Raw genomic sequence first — 15,007 nt, forward strand, 5'->3', positions numbered from 1 at the left:
CTGGACTTGTCATTACAAAGGCAACATGTATCTTGACATACTCCTCGTTGCACACCGATTACCGACTCAAATATCTATGCTTCGTGGATAACCCATACAGTGATTCGAAGCGAGGACACTCAGCCATACCCCCAGGATCCTACTTCGACTACTGCTGTCGGCAGCCCCCCAACGGGCCCTCCATGGCACGCTCAGCTTGACGAAGACCAGCAACAACATGTTGATTGCTAGCCACTTGGGCATGAATGCACTGGGTAAGCTGCCCGATGGCAGTGTATTTACTCTCGACTTGGCGTGAGAGAGATTTGATAATAGCATCCTGGTTATCAAGGCGATCGAAAATCTCGTTGAGGTTCATCGGCAGATCATGAGAAGAAGCCATCGCAGTTCCGCTCTGACGCAAGTCAAGTGTAGTAGGAGGCGGAGCATTGTGCTTGGAGTCTAGAAGCTCGCGCCAGTCAGGAACGAGGCGGTCTCTGGCAGACTTGGACATGACAAAACTGCCATCCTCATGTTGTCGTAGTGCAATCCAGATGTATGCATCACGCAGCTGATTTTTCTGGAAGCCAGAGAGGTGGAAGAGAGATTTGGCTTCTTGTATCGCCGACAAGTCATTAGCCTCGGCCATTCGAGTAATCTCTGCGATGGTATCCTCGGCGGGCCATATATCTGGCCCCCTCAGTGAAGGTCGAGGGATTCCGTGCTCATTGATGACTCCAGCAATAGGAATATCGTGCACCAAATATTTACGGGAAATTCCCGCAGAGAGCCACACCCCTGGACGAAGCTTGGGACCCCTCTTGCTGCTAGGTATCATAGGAATATGGGTCTTCGAGGTAGCAGCAGTTTTGGTATTTTCAGTGAATGACTCAAGAGGGGGGAGCCCTGATTCATTGGGTTTCCTGAGGGACGTTCAGTGGAGTCCAAGTCCGACTCCTCTTTGATGGAGGTTGAATCATCACTGTCCATGATATCAATAGGCTCGAGCTCTGATGCCATGTCAAATCAAATCAAACCTAGATGCACGTATGGGTATTCTTGAAGAGACCCCAAAATGCAAATTTCAAGAAGATGGTGGTTTCCAGCAGTGTGAATGGGTATGTGAGAAAGACTAGCTGCATGGTGTACGAATCCAACATTTTATTTGGGCAATCACAGCCGATGACAAACTTGTCCAGTTTGTTCCAGATTTGTTTCCCTTTTTGGACACAAACAGTCCGCGGCTCTTCTTGTGTTCTTTTCTCTGTCTTTCCCAACTCCTGTGACGCTCTCCCTCTCAAAATCAACATCAGAATGCTTTGGAACTCCTCTACTCGCCCTCCTCCCCCGAAGCCGCCCATTAACCATGAAGATAGAAGTCCCAAACGATACACCGGGAAAAACCTCACATAACAGCCCAAAGACCAGTCCCAGGGCTAGCCCGATGGCTACCCCGGAGATCACACCGATGAACAGCCCAAGCTCCAGTCCCAGCACATTCGCTAGCATGAGCCCTACCATTATCCCGAGCCTCTTGCGAACTGAAGCATGTTCTCCCAAACCGTTTGTGACCGCAAATTCACCAAAATCTCCTATAGGCCCCAGCAAAACCGAGGAAGAACCTGCCACCTCTAACTCCGATCCTGAATTGATACCCTTCGAGGTACAGTTTGAACACTGCCTGAAACTCGGCTACCCAGATCAGGATTACTACTCAAATCGCTACAAAAATCGACTACCTTCTGGCTACTGGCTTGCAAATGACATCTCGCTCGATCACGTCGTTGAAAACATTCCCATCGTTGGCTACGTGAACGAGTACGACCAGCCGATCCCATCTCTCGAAGGACCCGACATTCATTTGACCCTGGCTACCATTGACTTGATCACCCGTATTGGAGAGGAGAATGACCAGATAGCAATGCTGGACCTGGGACAGGTGTTTCATCTACACGGCCCCCGGAAAGGTCAACTCCACGACGCGTATGCCTGGATCGCCCTCCGAGGAAACGAAGGAGACAGATTTGTCATGTCTCGACGCGCACGGAACCACCTCGTCCCGAACTGGAAGACCCTGATCAAGGACTGGGAAGAATTCGACGAGACTATTACGGACCCCTGCCACGAAGTTCGGAAGATTGCTGAACGGGCCAGCTACCAAGCGGTCCATTCCATTCGAGCTCTCTGTGGTGAGAGAGGTATTAATCTGGATCACATTATTGAAGAAATCGTGAAGAATAATAACAAGGACCACCCTGCTGCTGAACTCATCCCATCCTTCCATAAGACACTAGTCGCCGTCTTTGCATTTGAAGACGCCATTGAGGAGATGCAGACGGTTGTCGACAAGATAGACTGGTGATACCCGGCTGCCATTCATCTACTCCCAGGGAGGGTTCATACCCCACCGACACAGTGGACGATCACAAATTCGGGGGGTGGGATCTCCTTCGCCTTCCTTCTGGCTTGAATCCTCCTGTTTTTGCATAGAAGAAATTCGATCGACCTTTGGTTTTTCCTGGGTTCAATGCGGTGATATTTGGATTGGTCTGTGGCTTCTATCGGCGCGCGCATATCTGTATGTACAAATAATGCAACATGTCTGAGTTTGAAAGCAAATCCCAGTGGCGCCTCAAGTAGTAAAATTAAGGGCAGGAAGGGTTGTATGAAACCCGACTGAGTAAAGTAGATTCATGTTTTTGGCGATCTATTATAATAACCCCCAGCGGGTCCTGGAAGAGGACAAAAGCGTATCAAAATTGGACAAACGAAACGACCTGGGCACCCAAAGGTCAAGTTGTCTACAAGTGGCCAAGTTAGTGACTTCATGAAAGTTGCTGTATCTGGTAATCAATATCCCCATGAGTCAAGTATAGCTTGATTTTTCGATCCCATTGGCCCCATTTCCTTGGGCATCGTGCGAACCCAACTTCCGACGAACCCATTCAAGACAACCCTCCCACAAAAGATCTTCAGCATCCAATGACTCCAGAATCTCAGAGACTAGCGCCTTCCCCGCATTGCGAGCCCACCAACGATTTCCATCGAGTTCGGCTAGAAGAATACCCCAATATGCGAGTATCAGAAGTTGAAATGGCGACCTCCTCCGAATGCCATTTACAAAACCTTTATCCACAGAACCAAGCCATGCAAGGACCGGAGCGGGATCCGAGGAGAAAGAGGATTTCATGAAACAGTGTCTGAGATAATTAATGACATCTCGATTAATACCGTGCTGGATGTCGTCACCGCCTGAACGGGTCTGGTTATTCAGGAAGGATAGTTGATTCAGTGCAGATTGGGTATCGTCGTCGAGTTCGGCAGAGCTGTCTTTCCAAAATTCGCCTTTTGAGAAGAGTTCCAGGCGGATCCATGATCGACCGATCGTCAATATCTTCTTGACGCCTTGGAGAAGTTCGAAGACCGTCACCATATGTTCGATCATTCCCCCTTCATTCCCGTGGGTGGCAGTTAATTGTGGCAATGACAGACTAATTGCCGTGGTAACGACTGATTCTGCAAAGACCGCGTCGCAATTCTGCGGTGTCAGATTGTCAATTGCAACCCGGAACGGCTCAAGACTCATGCTGTGATACTCAAGCCCCATATCGATATAGACCCGTGCTTGAGGCGCTTCCAACGTCGTGGCAATATGCAGCGAAGCCAATGACAAAATGCCATGCATCAAATACCGATGCTTCAACGCCAGTCGAGGCACAACTTTCTGCCATGTCACTCTCTCCGATTCACTGACACAAAGACTTTGATACGTCTCCGTCGCAAACTGATGCATTAGCTCCAGTTCGTCCACACCCAGCGTCTCCAGCGGGGATTTCGGTGGCGGACCGATACCGTTCGGTCCAACAAAGGGTCCAAGGCTGACGGGACTTGTTTTAATAGAATCATGACTTGGTCGACGGGTGTTGAGCAGATATGCAGGTAGAACCCTGGAATACGTGCAGCCCTCCAATTGTCGGGTAATGCACTTGATGCATGGTGGTCCCTGCTCGTCACATTTGACGCGTCGACGTCGACAGTGATCACACCCGTACCGAGATTTGGTGTGCGCTTTCCGGGGCATCACGCGATTTGGGGTCCATGCATTAAAGTGGTTTCTGGGCTTATTGTTTGCTCGTCATGTATGAAGAGAAGAGGGTTTTGGAGGGAACTCGTGGAACTCTCTCTTACTGCCGGCCTAAGCGTTACCCCCGCACGATTAAGTTCAGCCAGGCCCTTGATTCGCTTATGTCATATTATCTGGGGTTCCAGACCCGGATATTATATCCCCAGCAGATTATGGATGCTTGAGATTAACTTCATTTGGGTACATCGGGAAATAGGGATCACTCGGTCAAGGCGGTTAATCAGCAATTTCGAATATTTATAAAAACGGCACAACTTCGGTTTCGGCACAACTTAAAGCGCGTGGTGATGTTAAGACTCCAAGCAATTTCTGTTCCTAGGCCACTATACGGATTATTTTTTTCTTGTACGAGGTGTGGATTAACTATTTGGATGAAATGCTGATAATAAGCATTGTTTGTCACCCGTGGACAGGCTAATGGCCGATAGTGGTCACGCGTGCCACAAGATCTTAGCATGTTGACAGTTGGAAGATACTTAAAGGGTATATCTTCTTCTCGTGGTCGGCACGTAGATCTCTGGATACCAACTTCTTTCCTGCCTACCGATCACTGCTCACATAGCTGTCGAATCTCTTGCGTCAGTAAATCATAAATGATTGACAGCTGAGGAACAACGTCCTGTCTGACCACGATCCGAAGAACGTCTATATCTCGTCCATCCGTGCCCCAATGCGGCAACGCATAGTCTGCTAACCATCAGTCTAAGTCTCTCTTGAGGGACAGGGTCAATAAAACTGACGAGGAATAGAAAATTCCTTGACAAAGATCCGGTCGCTTAGATCCGAGAGGGTGACCAGTGCGTGCCGCGCGGTGAATGCATCAGATAATGTGAAGACCACCACAGGAAGGCCGGCAGAGCCGGGTAGTTGGGCTGTCTGAAGGGACGAAGGAATGACAAGCCAAAGCCAGGCAAGAGAAATTATATAAGCGCCGCATTCAAGAGTCGAGTAAAGTGAAATCACTTTATACCAGAGTTCTGGTCAGCGTACCCCAGACGGTGTCGATTCAAAGAACCGGAGTCCTGGTGCGGCAAGTAGCGATGACAGCAGAATACGCGGTCACATCTTGCTCGGCCCTGACAGGCACCGGAAAGTACCATTTCTCAACTCAGACACCGTGATCGCATTAAGAAATATGCGCAAATCTTCTGATCCATGCTCTAGAGCTCCGTTGCAGTCTCTGTCCCGGGAGGCTATTGGCGAGATGTCTCTTTAAAGGTGGTAATCATGATTGGCAGCTTGAGCTGGTGGTGCAAAGGCAGAACCCACTCGTATAAAAGACGTTTTCTGGTTGGGGAACATCTTCGGTCAACTTTCGGAGCGAGTGCTGTCAGAGGCTGGTGAAATATCATGAGGACGCTTTGGCGAACATTCCATCAGGGAGGTTTCATATCTTCGTTAGAAAGTTTGAACTTTGCGTACACAGGTTTATCCGAAAGCCTCTCTGATAGCAGGCCCATGTACTGGGTGGAATGGCGTCTCATTTCGAATTCATCCTGCGCTAACCCAAAATAGGGCGGAGAAGATGATGACTGAGATATAAATATGTTCAGCTTGTGTTCATATATGCTAGCGGGAAGGCAAGTTATAGAGCAAAGGGCACAATGTTGAGTTTTCTTGCAGAAGGAGTGGTGAAGAAACCCGAGTTTTACTTGTAGGGCTGGGAAGAAGGAAGAGAAGAAGACAAAGAAGTCATCGTGGTGGATGTTCCAATGGGGTCACATGACCGGAGCCTGTATCTCCCTGCCATGATTGCGGTGGGCAGAGGGTAGCTGCAGGCTACAAATCATGCTGTATCATCATAATGGGATTGGAATTGGGCATATGGGAAAGGCTGGTCATATCATGAGGGGGTTGCGGACGGTGTATATCACCAGCGAAGGACGAGCAGCAGCTTCCCCCAGAATAATGACGCACACCGGTCGCAATAATCGTTCCGTTACCAGATGCATGAGTCCATGCGCAGCTGCACCAGAGCTATGAAGCCACGCTCCATCGACGTGCACGACTGTTTCAGATCCATAGGCGTAGATGTTGCCGGCGCCGTTGTGGGTTGTGACATTGATATCGGTGATGTACGAGACAGATGTGTTCTGAATGTTCACTGCGGTGTTCATACCCCAAAAGCTAGCCTCCCAGAGGTTGGTCGAAAACCCGTGTTTCACAATGATATCATCCGTGAGATTGAAATCTCCGCCAGCTGTGACGATGATAACCGACGTGTCATTGGCAGTGGCGGTCAAGGTCTCGTTATCAATGGAGGTTCTCTCAGAGCTCCCGGAGTGCTCAACGGTTGCCTCCAAAGCTTGCTGCAGAGTTGAAACAACAGGGATATCCCAGCCGGCCTCAAGAGCACTGTCAGCTGCATCATTTTCTTTCAACCACATCGAAACAAATTTGCAAGTGACAAACAACTCAATCCATCACGGCATCATGATTACTACCAGCATTCTTCCTTCGTTGATGCTATGCCTCCGATTTGGCTATGGCTTGACTTTGGCTGGTGATCCTAGCCTGACAATGGACCTCACGGCTGAATCGTCGGGTCTTTTGGGGGTTTTATCCGAAAACAGGCACGTAATATGAAGTTTGTCGGTCCATCGTTGATACTCGATGTTGCTACACCTAGATTAGGGCCTACTTACATTGGCGAAAGAAGAACTTCCAAGTGGAGCCGACTCTTGCAATGAAGCCGAAAGGATATTTTTCAATCAATTTAATATCAGTCTCCCTGTTTATGCGTACACGTCATATATTTGAATTTCTTGGCGTGGAAACATTGTGATAGGAGGCTAGGTTCATTCTACTTCTCCGCGCTATTTTCAGCTGTTTTGAGTTTCAGAAGAGTGCGCATGGGCTTAGGTACTGGTTGACGTAGCTGCATCAGGGCCAAAATTGATTTTCCATATTATAGACATATCTGGGATAAGCAAACATGGTGAACTTTACTTAGTGCCGATGACGAATAGCCGGATAATAACGCATCCAAATAGAGATAATGCACCACGAAGGATATGAAAATTACTTCAGTTCATAGATGTGAGATATGTTGCTCTATCACTTGTTGTATATCTGCTTGGTAATACGTGACTCCGACTAATGCTCTGGTCAAAGATCTGTTGGCGCCGCTGAGCTTAATAAAGCCGGATTAGTTCCCCTGGGAACTTTGAGAGGGGATGAAAGTAGAGCCATTGAACATAAGATACATTGCTTATCATGCATTAGTGAGACAAATAATGGACAATGTAATTGACAATTTCGGTCAACGTATTTTAATTCTGAGCCAACGGAGGAAGGCATGGGAGAAAGAAATGTCCACAGCTCTACACTATGAGATGAAGACCCTGTAGAACATCCATGGAAGGCTCGCTTATCTTTTTCTAAGGGGCAAGCCCCTTGAAACTAACAGCTTGATGAGCGGATGAGATGCTGATGCCGAAACAATAACATCACCAAGTTTTGGGATTGGAATACCTGAAAGATCGCGGGTTTAGAAGATATCGTGATAGCTTTGCTTGGCAATTCTTCGGCGGCGTCAATTTTTGTTGGCGATGATCTGTAAAATCTTTAGTATAGTAGAATTGGGGGCGAGATGTTAGAGATAGATCAGGAGAGCGGGCAGGGTAGCTCGCTTCCTCCTTCGCGTCGCCAGCATGGCGTTGCTGATGGAGAGCTGTCGCCCTAGTGGATCATGCGGTTTCTGGATTAATATATTGTGGGTCCCTTAGGAACAAAGTTAATGGGTGTATCGCATGTATTATTCAAAGGCTAGTAAGCACAGATGCCCATTGCGAGGGGAAGGATTACCTCCTGGAACAAGCCAACTCCTGAGAGAACTCATTGGATAAATCAGTCATTCTAGTTCACAAAAAAGCCCCTCCTTTTAGGTATGGCTTGATTGTTCCTCTTTTGGTTGGCATAGTAGCCTATCTAGTCGGGGTCAGGATAAATGTCCTGCTTCTGACGCAAGCTTAACAATTGCCAGGCTATGTTGTTGAATATCGTACTCCACATTCCGATTGCTTTGAAATATTTACGCCTTTATAAGTTGTTGATTCATGTACTCCACATACCGATGGCTTTGAGGCATTAGCGCTACCGTAAACTCTTGGTGGACATTCGTCGCGCCGTCAGTATAATGGCGCTTCCAGATGTTTTGGAACGAATATTCTGCCCCTCGACGAAGAATTCTCTATCCGAGGGCTATGCTGCAGCTAGATTATTCTTTGAACGAAAGAGGAGAACGTCTTGACAAGATTAAATCCCAATGGAATATCATTCCTGCCGGAGTAAATTAGAAGACTGTGATGTATATCATTTGTATACAAGAAAAAGACGGAATAATTCTAGAGGTCAGATTTATTCAACAATACTGCGTCATACATGATTAGCGCTGGCTTTTCCATCTACTATGACAGCAGCTCCCCCATTTCGCTGGATGGGGATACGATTGAACTCAGCGGGGTGCCACCTCACGCCATAGTAAGTGGCTCATTCGGGGACCTATATCGGACATGTTCAACTTGAGTATTCAACCTTGCCTGGCGTTTTGGATGCTTTTAGCCCGTCACTTCCATTGCTGGCTTCTCAATCTCTTTTTTTTCTGTTTTGGAATAAAGAAAGCTTGATCCGATGCTAATGGCATCGGTTTTTACTTTGATATCTCTATTGTATTTTGCTTCCATTTGTCTTATTAATATCTGATTCTTGCATGCTTTGGATGCCAGTGCAGGATGTCACTCCCTCTGTTGACAGGCCTGAAACCTCCATTATATTGTACTGACCCCCTACCCGGTCATTATGACTCATGACAGCTGATCCCGCACTTTCCCATTAGGCCTTCATTTTTGTCGCATTTTTGTCGCCGTTGAATAAATACATGGCCACCCCCCGCAAGCCCTGTTGCACACTCTCCTCCTCGTTGGTGGTCCGTATGATTGCTCTCGGCATGGTCAAGAGGCTCAGTCACGTCGTGAGAGCTCTCGAGCCCAGTGAATGATCCATATTCAGCATTCTGAAGTTCATCTGACGGTGCAGGCATGGGTGGACTCAGTATATATCGATGAGAGTACACAAACTGTGAAATAAATTTGCGGATACAGCAAGCCTCATTACGGCGCCGGCAAGGTGGCGGTGGACGCCGCCTACCCTAACTGATTGGTGAACAGGATGAGCTCCAATATGTGGCTAGTCTTAGCGGCAGATAACTAACCAACTAGCGCTTCCTGCCTCTGGGGTACCCGGACCCCAAATCTTGGCGGCATATATTATACCTCTATCGCCGACAACCCCTCTACGAAGGACGAGCAACGCGCCCTGTTAGCTGCTTCATTTTAGGTTCTTTATCTTTATCGGCTTCAATATCGGGATCTTTTTGCCCTTCCGATGCAGATGAGTGTAGAATATTTGGGATCACGATGGGGAGCTAGTAGTGCATTAGCATCCCGCACTAGACAGGGACCACAGGAGCTACCCCATAAACTCCTTAGTCTAATGCAAGCGAGGAGAATGATCCCATTACATATCACACATAGCAGGGGTTGTTAGTTAGCCGCCTTATCCGTTCATGAACTAACTTTCCCCCTCTTTTTTAACCTCACTTTCTCAACGACTTCCATCGAGGTCGCCTTGCCTTCATATCCCCCCACGATCAACGGTCACCCGCCATTTTCTTTCCATGCCACTAGCTGGAACATGGCAGGCAATTTTACATTTCCAACAGAGGCCGTGTTCCGTTTTATAGTAGCGGACTTGGTGAACGTAACCTGGGATGTTGTCGCCCCTCTGGTCTCGCTTTATGAGAGCTGCGGTGGCGATGACCGCGCATTAGAAGGTGAGATAGTCTTGCATCAGTATTAAAAGCTCCTAGGGGCATTCTGACTCCCGTTTTTTTAGAGAACATAAGCAATAACAATAGTTACGTGTGGATCGCGACTCGCCAAGACTACCAAGAGTCTGGCTGCAACTTCAAGCTCCAGCCATTCACTGCAGAGGGCGAGTCATACGGGAACAACATTACGAGTGTTACATTTGGGGTTTCAAAACGATACACAAGTGATCCGTCACCGGTCTCGTACAATTTCGTCAACCAATCCTCATCCACGACTTCAAGCCCTACTCAATCAGCGACCACGTCTCTCCCTCCTCCGACTGGCACGGGAACAACATCACCCTCTACAACAGAGACGACTTCTCAGACTAGCGGTGGCTTGTCACGAGCAAGTAAGGTTGGAATTGGCCTTGGAGTTCCATTAGGTGTTATATTGATAGGCGCAACTATCGGCGCGTTCATCCTATACCGGCGGAAAAGACGTCATACGGGCGATCAGGATGTGTCTGTGATAGATCAACCTCGAGATGACCTTGATCCGCTACCTAATATTGGGTATGAAGGCGCTCATCATACACGAATGTCACAGACGGAGACGGTGACTTCCCTTTCGCAGTTGTCAAGCGGTCACGGAGGGTCGATAGGGACCGACAAACGACTAAGCGAACTAATGTCTACTGAACGAGTAGAGATAGGTTGATTTTGGTGTATACTGGCAATCATCAGAGACTTGAGGTGAAAGGACTTCAATCGACTCAATTATTGTATAAATCTTATATTATTAATAAAGATATAGTCAAAATATAGGCACTGAAATGCGTAGAGTCCGAGAAAGTAATAATTTGGTAACATTTCCGAAGTATTTTTGAAAAGTATTTTTGGAGAGTATGTACCTCTTGTATGGCTGGCAATACCATACCGAAGGTACAATCTATGGGTGGGCAGAAAGTCACTAGTACGTGCTAAGTCCATAACTGAGATTAAGGTAAAGACGACGCTTAAAACAGCGTCAAGTCAAGAATAGTAGCTGTTATCGGCGTAGCATTTACCATTACCCAACGTTGTGGTGTTATCTCAGTGATGAGTCCGACGTGGTCATAGTAGATTCGAAGGAATCAAGAAATCGCTCCTGGAAGCCGTGGAGACGGTGGATATATATTTTGGAGCTTTCATCGGAGTACTCCGATGAGTATCAAACCTCGAACACAGATCCATGACACTGACGATTCGAACCCATGAAATTAACCTTTTGTTCTGAAACAATCTACAGTAGTTGATTTTAATAATACCTTGTGCTACTCTATCATAGTGAAAATTCCCTTTATGGACGGAAATTTATATTTAGTTCCAGCAACGACACAACGTGGTTTGGTGGGGTGGTTCCTGTGGAAGCCAGCCACATTCGCCAAGGATCGTCGGGTGGCGTTTTGGTGCCAAATTTCCTTTCCGTCTGGATGTCTTGACTCTTGAGCCTTGACCACGGTCGGCTGGGATAGTGATCGGCAGGGCACAGTTAGGACTTGCCTGAGATGGAAAATATCCGAACAGGCATGGATGCTAGCCGCGGAATAGCGGATGTGTGTAAGAAGGAATCTTCTACAGCCTCGCCTCGATGGGTGGGTGGGTTCTAAAGGATGCAAGCAATGTCGTCATAGTGCAGGCAGACACCCATAGTCACCGATAGTGGTTCTATTCAAGTTAATGAAATATCAAGGGCTCGCGAATATTGTAGTTCTCTGTCAATTGGGGTTTATCTTTTTGCCCTCAATAACGTACGTATGGTTATATTTCTGAGGAGAATTGATTGAAATCCGTCAGATCTGAGGGGAAGCGGGAGAACCGGCAGTGTACTGTCGATCTTAATTAATTTGCACCGAATCGAGCTCGATGGACTCCGTCGTCAAGAAAAGCACCAATGACACGTGGGAAAAGCCTTGCGCATAAACCTTAAGATGCTTGTAAGTTGAACTCAAAATGTCACAAATTACAACATGGACAACTCGCTTACGCTGACAAAATATAGTCAACGATGATAATAGAGAGGTCTGTAGATGTTGTGAATGATATCTGCTTGATAACTCAGTCAAATAACCTGATTTGACCATCATAGTGGCTCCTAAGAACCACCATATGGTAGAATTTTCCTTTGGTGGGTCGAGCCCTGATTCCGTCCGTCAATCCCGAACCCTGCAGGTACAGAATATCCTAATTAAAACTACTTACTCCGTCGAAAATGGAGAGGATGGATCCGTGTGGAGACTCGATTCTGTCATAGTCAAGCCATGACTGGTTCATTGTTTTCGATTGCTTCCTGGTCCCTGTTCATCCCTGTTGGTGCCTGCTTGTCATTGCCTATTCCAGGCTTTGCGGTGGACTCCTTATCCTCCATGCCTATCCAGATCCTCTAGAAGAAAAATGACTGTGCATTGCAAGAACGTTCAACGTATTCATGAAATGGTTTAGAATAATCACGATCATTAAGGTTGGTATCACTCTTGATAGTTGTAGACAATCGAGAAAATAATACTAAAGTAATGAGATTAGCCATCCGCGATACTTCAACCCTGTTGATGTCACTACTACAAACTTAGCGAATCCCCACTCTTAGCCAGAAAGTGGAGATGGTTCAAGTCAACAAGTCAATGCTCACAGCCTAGCGAACCCCCCAAGGCTGCGGTCCCTTTTAGAAGTCTGCTCTGCCCACTTTCTTGGGAGTAGGTTCCTACATCCATCTGTTGCTGCCTCGTCCTTCGTTTCTGGCCTACTGGCCCATTTCTTATCATTCGTTTTGATATCAAAGATACACACTCTTTTCTCAATCTCACCGCTATCCAGCATTTGACAAACATCACCTAGACGTGACCACCTTCATTCAGTCTCTGCAATTTACATCCTCCATATCACCAGCAACACCTCAAAAAATGAAGTTCTCTACCTCGATCACCCTGGCCTCCATCCTGGCCGTGGGCAGTGCCGTTCCCCATGTGCCTCGTCACTCGTCCTCATCTTCGGGTTCTGTGCCTAGCAGCACTGGTCTGCCCAGCTCGTCGATTCCCTTGGCATCGTCCACTTCAATTTCTGTCTCGGTGCCTTCTTCCAGCTCGTCGTGCTCGGAGACTCTCTCCAGCTCGGTCCCGTATTCGACTGTCTCGGTGTCGGTTCCTACTATCACCTCGACTATTTCCGCTAGCAGCTCCTTGGTTCCTAGCTCCAGCGGTGTTCCTAGCTCCAGCGGTGTTCCTAGCTCCAGCAGTGTTCCTAGCTCCAGCGGTGTTCCTAGCTCCAGCGGTGTTGCTAGCTCCAGCGTTGTTGCCAGCTCAAGCAGTGTTGCTAGCTCGTCTGGTGTCCCCAGCTCCACTGGTATTGCTAGCTCGACCCGTGTTCCAACCTCGACTGCCGTCCCTAGCTCGACCAGCGTGCCTCACTCCGTGACCAGCACTCAGAAGATGACCACTTCGACCATCTACACCACCTCCGAAGTGACCATCACCCAGTGTGCTACCACTGTCACCAACTGCCCAGCCGAGTCGACCACCGTTGTGACCTCGACCATCCCGGTGACCACCACCGTCTGCCCAGTCACCGAAACCGAGTCTGAGTCTGCCACCGCCAGCAGCACCTCTGTGAAGACTACCCCCAGCTCGAGCAATGCCTCCCAGACCAGCAAGTCCACTGCCCCTGCCCAGGGTTCCACCACCACCGAGGAGATCTACACCACCACGACTATCTGCCCTGTCACCGAGACTCATACCTCCGGCACCAGCGTGATCACCTCGACTTACAGCACTATCTCTACTATGACCGTGACTCCTACCCGCTCCACTGCCTCTGCCTCTGCATCTGCTCAGGGTTCCACCGTCACCGAGGAGGTTTACACCACCACGACTATCTGCCCTGTCACTGCCACCATGACCTCGGGCACTAGCACCTACGTCTCGACATACAGCTCCATCTCCACCATGACCGTGACTCCCACCCGCTCCACCAGCTCCACCAGCTCCGTGGTTATCACCCTGACCCCCGCCGAGTCAGCTACCACCGTCACCACCTTCGAGACGACCACCATCTGCCCCGTGACCGAGACTATGACCTCGGGTTCCAGCACCTTCGTGTCAACCTACAGCACTGTCTCGACAATGACCATGACCAGCCCCATTGCGCCATCTTCCGTCGCTACCAGCGAGACCGTCCCGGCTGGTTCCGCCACCAGTGTCGTTGTTCCCCACGGTTCTAGCTCGGTCGTTCCTGGCAGCTCTGTCTCTGCTATCCCCAGCAGCAGCCGTCCCGCCGGTGTGACCAGCACCCCCCTTGTCAGCACCTCCGTTGCCACTGTTGGTGCCTCGTCGACTATGAAGAGCAGTATGCAGCCCAGCTCAGTTCCAACTACTGCTACCGCCTCCTCGCCCAGCCAGTCCCCCGCCTTCAATGCCGCTGTCTCGGTTGGCGCGTCGTCGGGTCTCTGGATGGCTGCCACCGCGGTGCTGTCTCTTCTCTTCCTGTAAGATGGAGGTCGGGCGTTGATCGGGTTTTGATCTGATCATGATTCTAACTTGATCAACGATCAATTTCTGTGTATTTTTGCCTTGGAGATCTCAATTAGATTTCTGTGTCACGAAATTTTCTCTTCTTTTCTGCGATACCCCACAGCGATGTTTTCATCCTTGCGCTATGCTGGGATAAACATTAGCTGGGGGTATTTTGTGAATAATTCTTGACTTCTATTGCCATTTATGAATGCGGTTGAGTCCGCGTGTTTTGACGTTTCGTTCTTAAATCTTCACGTTGAATATATTCTGATTTCTGTTGTATTTGCAACTTCTGTAGGATGTAGTGCAAGGAAGATCGGGATCCAAAATCGCCAGCTTGGAGGTCGTGGCATGATCTCGTCTCATGAAGAGCGTAACAGTGCTGTATACTTTGTCTGAAGGTGATATTGAGATATGTACCTGATGTTGCAACATTATGTATTCATTCATCACAATCTAGGTTCCAAGAAAAGACCGAACACCATACACATCTGGAACCCCGAGGGTCGTGTTGCCCGTCCAGGCTTC

At 48.4% G+C, this 15,007-nt stretch overlaps 6 protein-coding genes across 6 annotated transcripts; 3 read left to right on the top strand and 3 right to left on the bottom strand.

Annotated features, from left to right (window-relative positions):
* Nucleotides 1-148: 148 nt before the first annotated feature.
* Nucleotides 149-999, bottom strand: N7473_012761 (uncharacterized protein; the record flags this gene model as incomplete). The annotated part of the gene is made up of 2 exons (XM_057158700.1): nucleotides 149-902; nucleotides 935-999. 2 exons carry the CDS (start codon nucleotides 997-999, stop codon nucleotides 149-151), a joined length of 819 nt encoding a protein of 272 aa, XP_057002654.1.
* Nucleotides 1,000-1,423: 424 nt separating this feature from the next.
* Nucleotides 1,424-2,341, top strand: N7473_012762 (uncharacterized protein; the record flags this gene model as incomplete). The annotated part of the gene is made up of 1 exon (XM_057158701.1): nucleotides 1,424-2,341. The coding sequence occupies one exon, from the start codon at nucleotides 1,424-1,426 to the stop codon at nucleotides 2,339-2,341; it is 918 nt and encodes a 305-aa protein (XP_057002655.1).
* Nucleotides 2,342-2,845: 504 nt separating this feature from the next.
* N7473_012763 (Zn(II)2Cys6 transcription factor domain-containing protein) lies at nucleotides 2,846-4,060 on the bottom strand (the record flags this gene model as incomplete). The annotated part of the gene is made up of 1 exon (XM_057158702.1): nucleotides 2,846-4,060. One exon carries the CDS (start codon nucleotides 4,058-4,060, stop codon nucleotides 2,846-2,848), a length of 1,215 nt encoding a protein of 404 aa, XP_057002656.1.
* A 1,901-nt stretch (nucleotides 4,061-5,961) lies between these two features.
* On the bottom strand, nucleotides 5,962-6,510 carry N7473_012764 (uncharacterized protein; the record flags this gene model as incomplete). The annotated part of the gene is made up of 1 exon (XM_057158703.1): nucleotides 5,962-6,510. The coding sequence occupies one exon, from the start codon at nucleotides 6,508-6,510 to the stop codon at nucleotides 5,962-5,964; it is 549 nt and encodes a 182-aa protein (XP_057002657.1).
* A 3,307-nt stretch (nucleotides 6,511-9,817) lies between these two features.
* N7473_012765 (uncharacterized protein) lies at nucleotides 9,818-10,634 on the top strand (the record flags this gene model as incomplete). The annotated part of the gene is made up of 3 exons (XM_057158704.1): nucleotides 9,818-9,956; nucleotides 10,019-10,457; nucleotides 10,517-10,634. 3 exons carry the CDS (start codon nucleotides 9,818-9,820, stop codon nucleotides 10,632-10,634), a joined length of 696 nt encoding a protein of 231 aa, XP_057002658.1.
* Nucleotides 10,635-12,874: 2,240 nt separating this feature from the next.
* On the top strand, nucleotides 12,875-14,455 carry N7473_012766 (uncharacterized protein; the record flags this gene model as incomplete). The annotated part of the gene is made up of 1 exon (XM_057158705.1): nucleotides 12,875-14,455. One exon carries the CDS (start codon nucleotides 12,875-12,877, stop codon nucleotides 14,453-14,455), a length of 1,581 nt encoding a protein of 526 aa, XP_057002659.1.
* Between the last annotated feature and the right edge of the window lie 552 nt (nucleotides 14,456-15,007).

Source organism: Penicillium subrubescens (genome assembly GCF_028828155.1).
Source record: "Penicillium subrubescens strain IBT 31985 chromosome Unknown utg000011l_segment0_segment0, whole genome shotgun sequence".
Classification (NCBI taxonomy): Eukaryota; Fungi; Ascomycota; class Eurotiomycetes; order Eurotiales; family Aspergillaceae; genus Penicillium; species Penicillium subrubescens.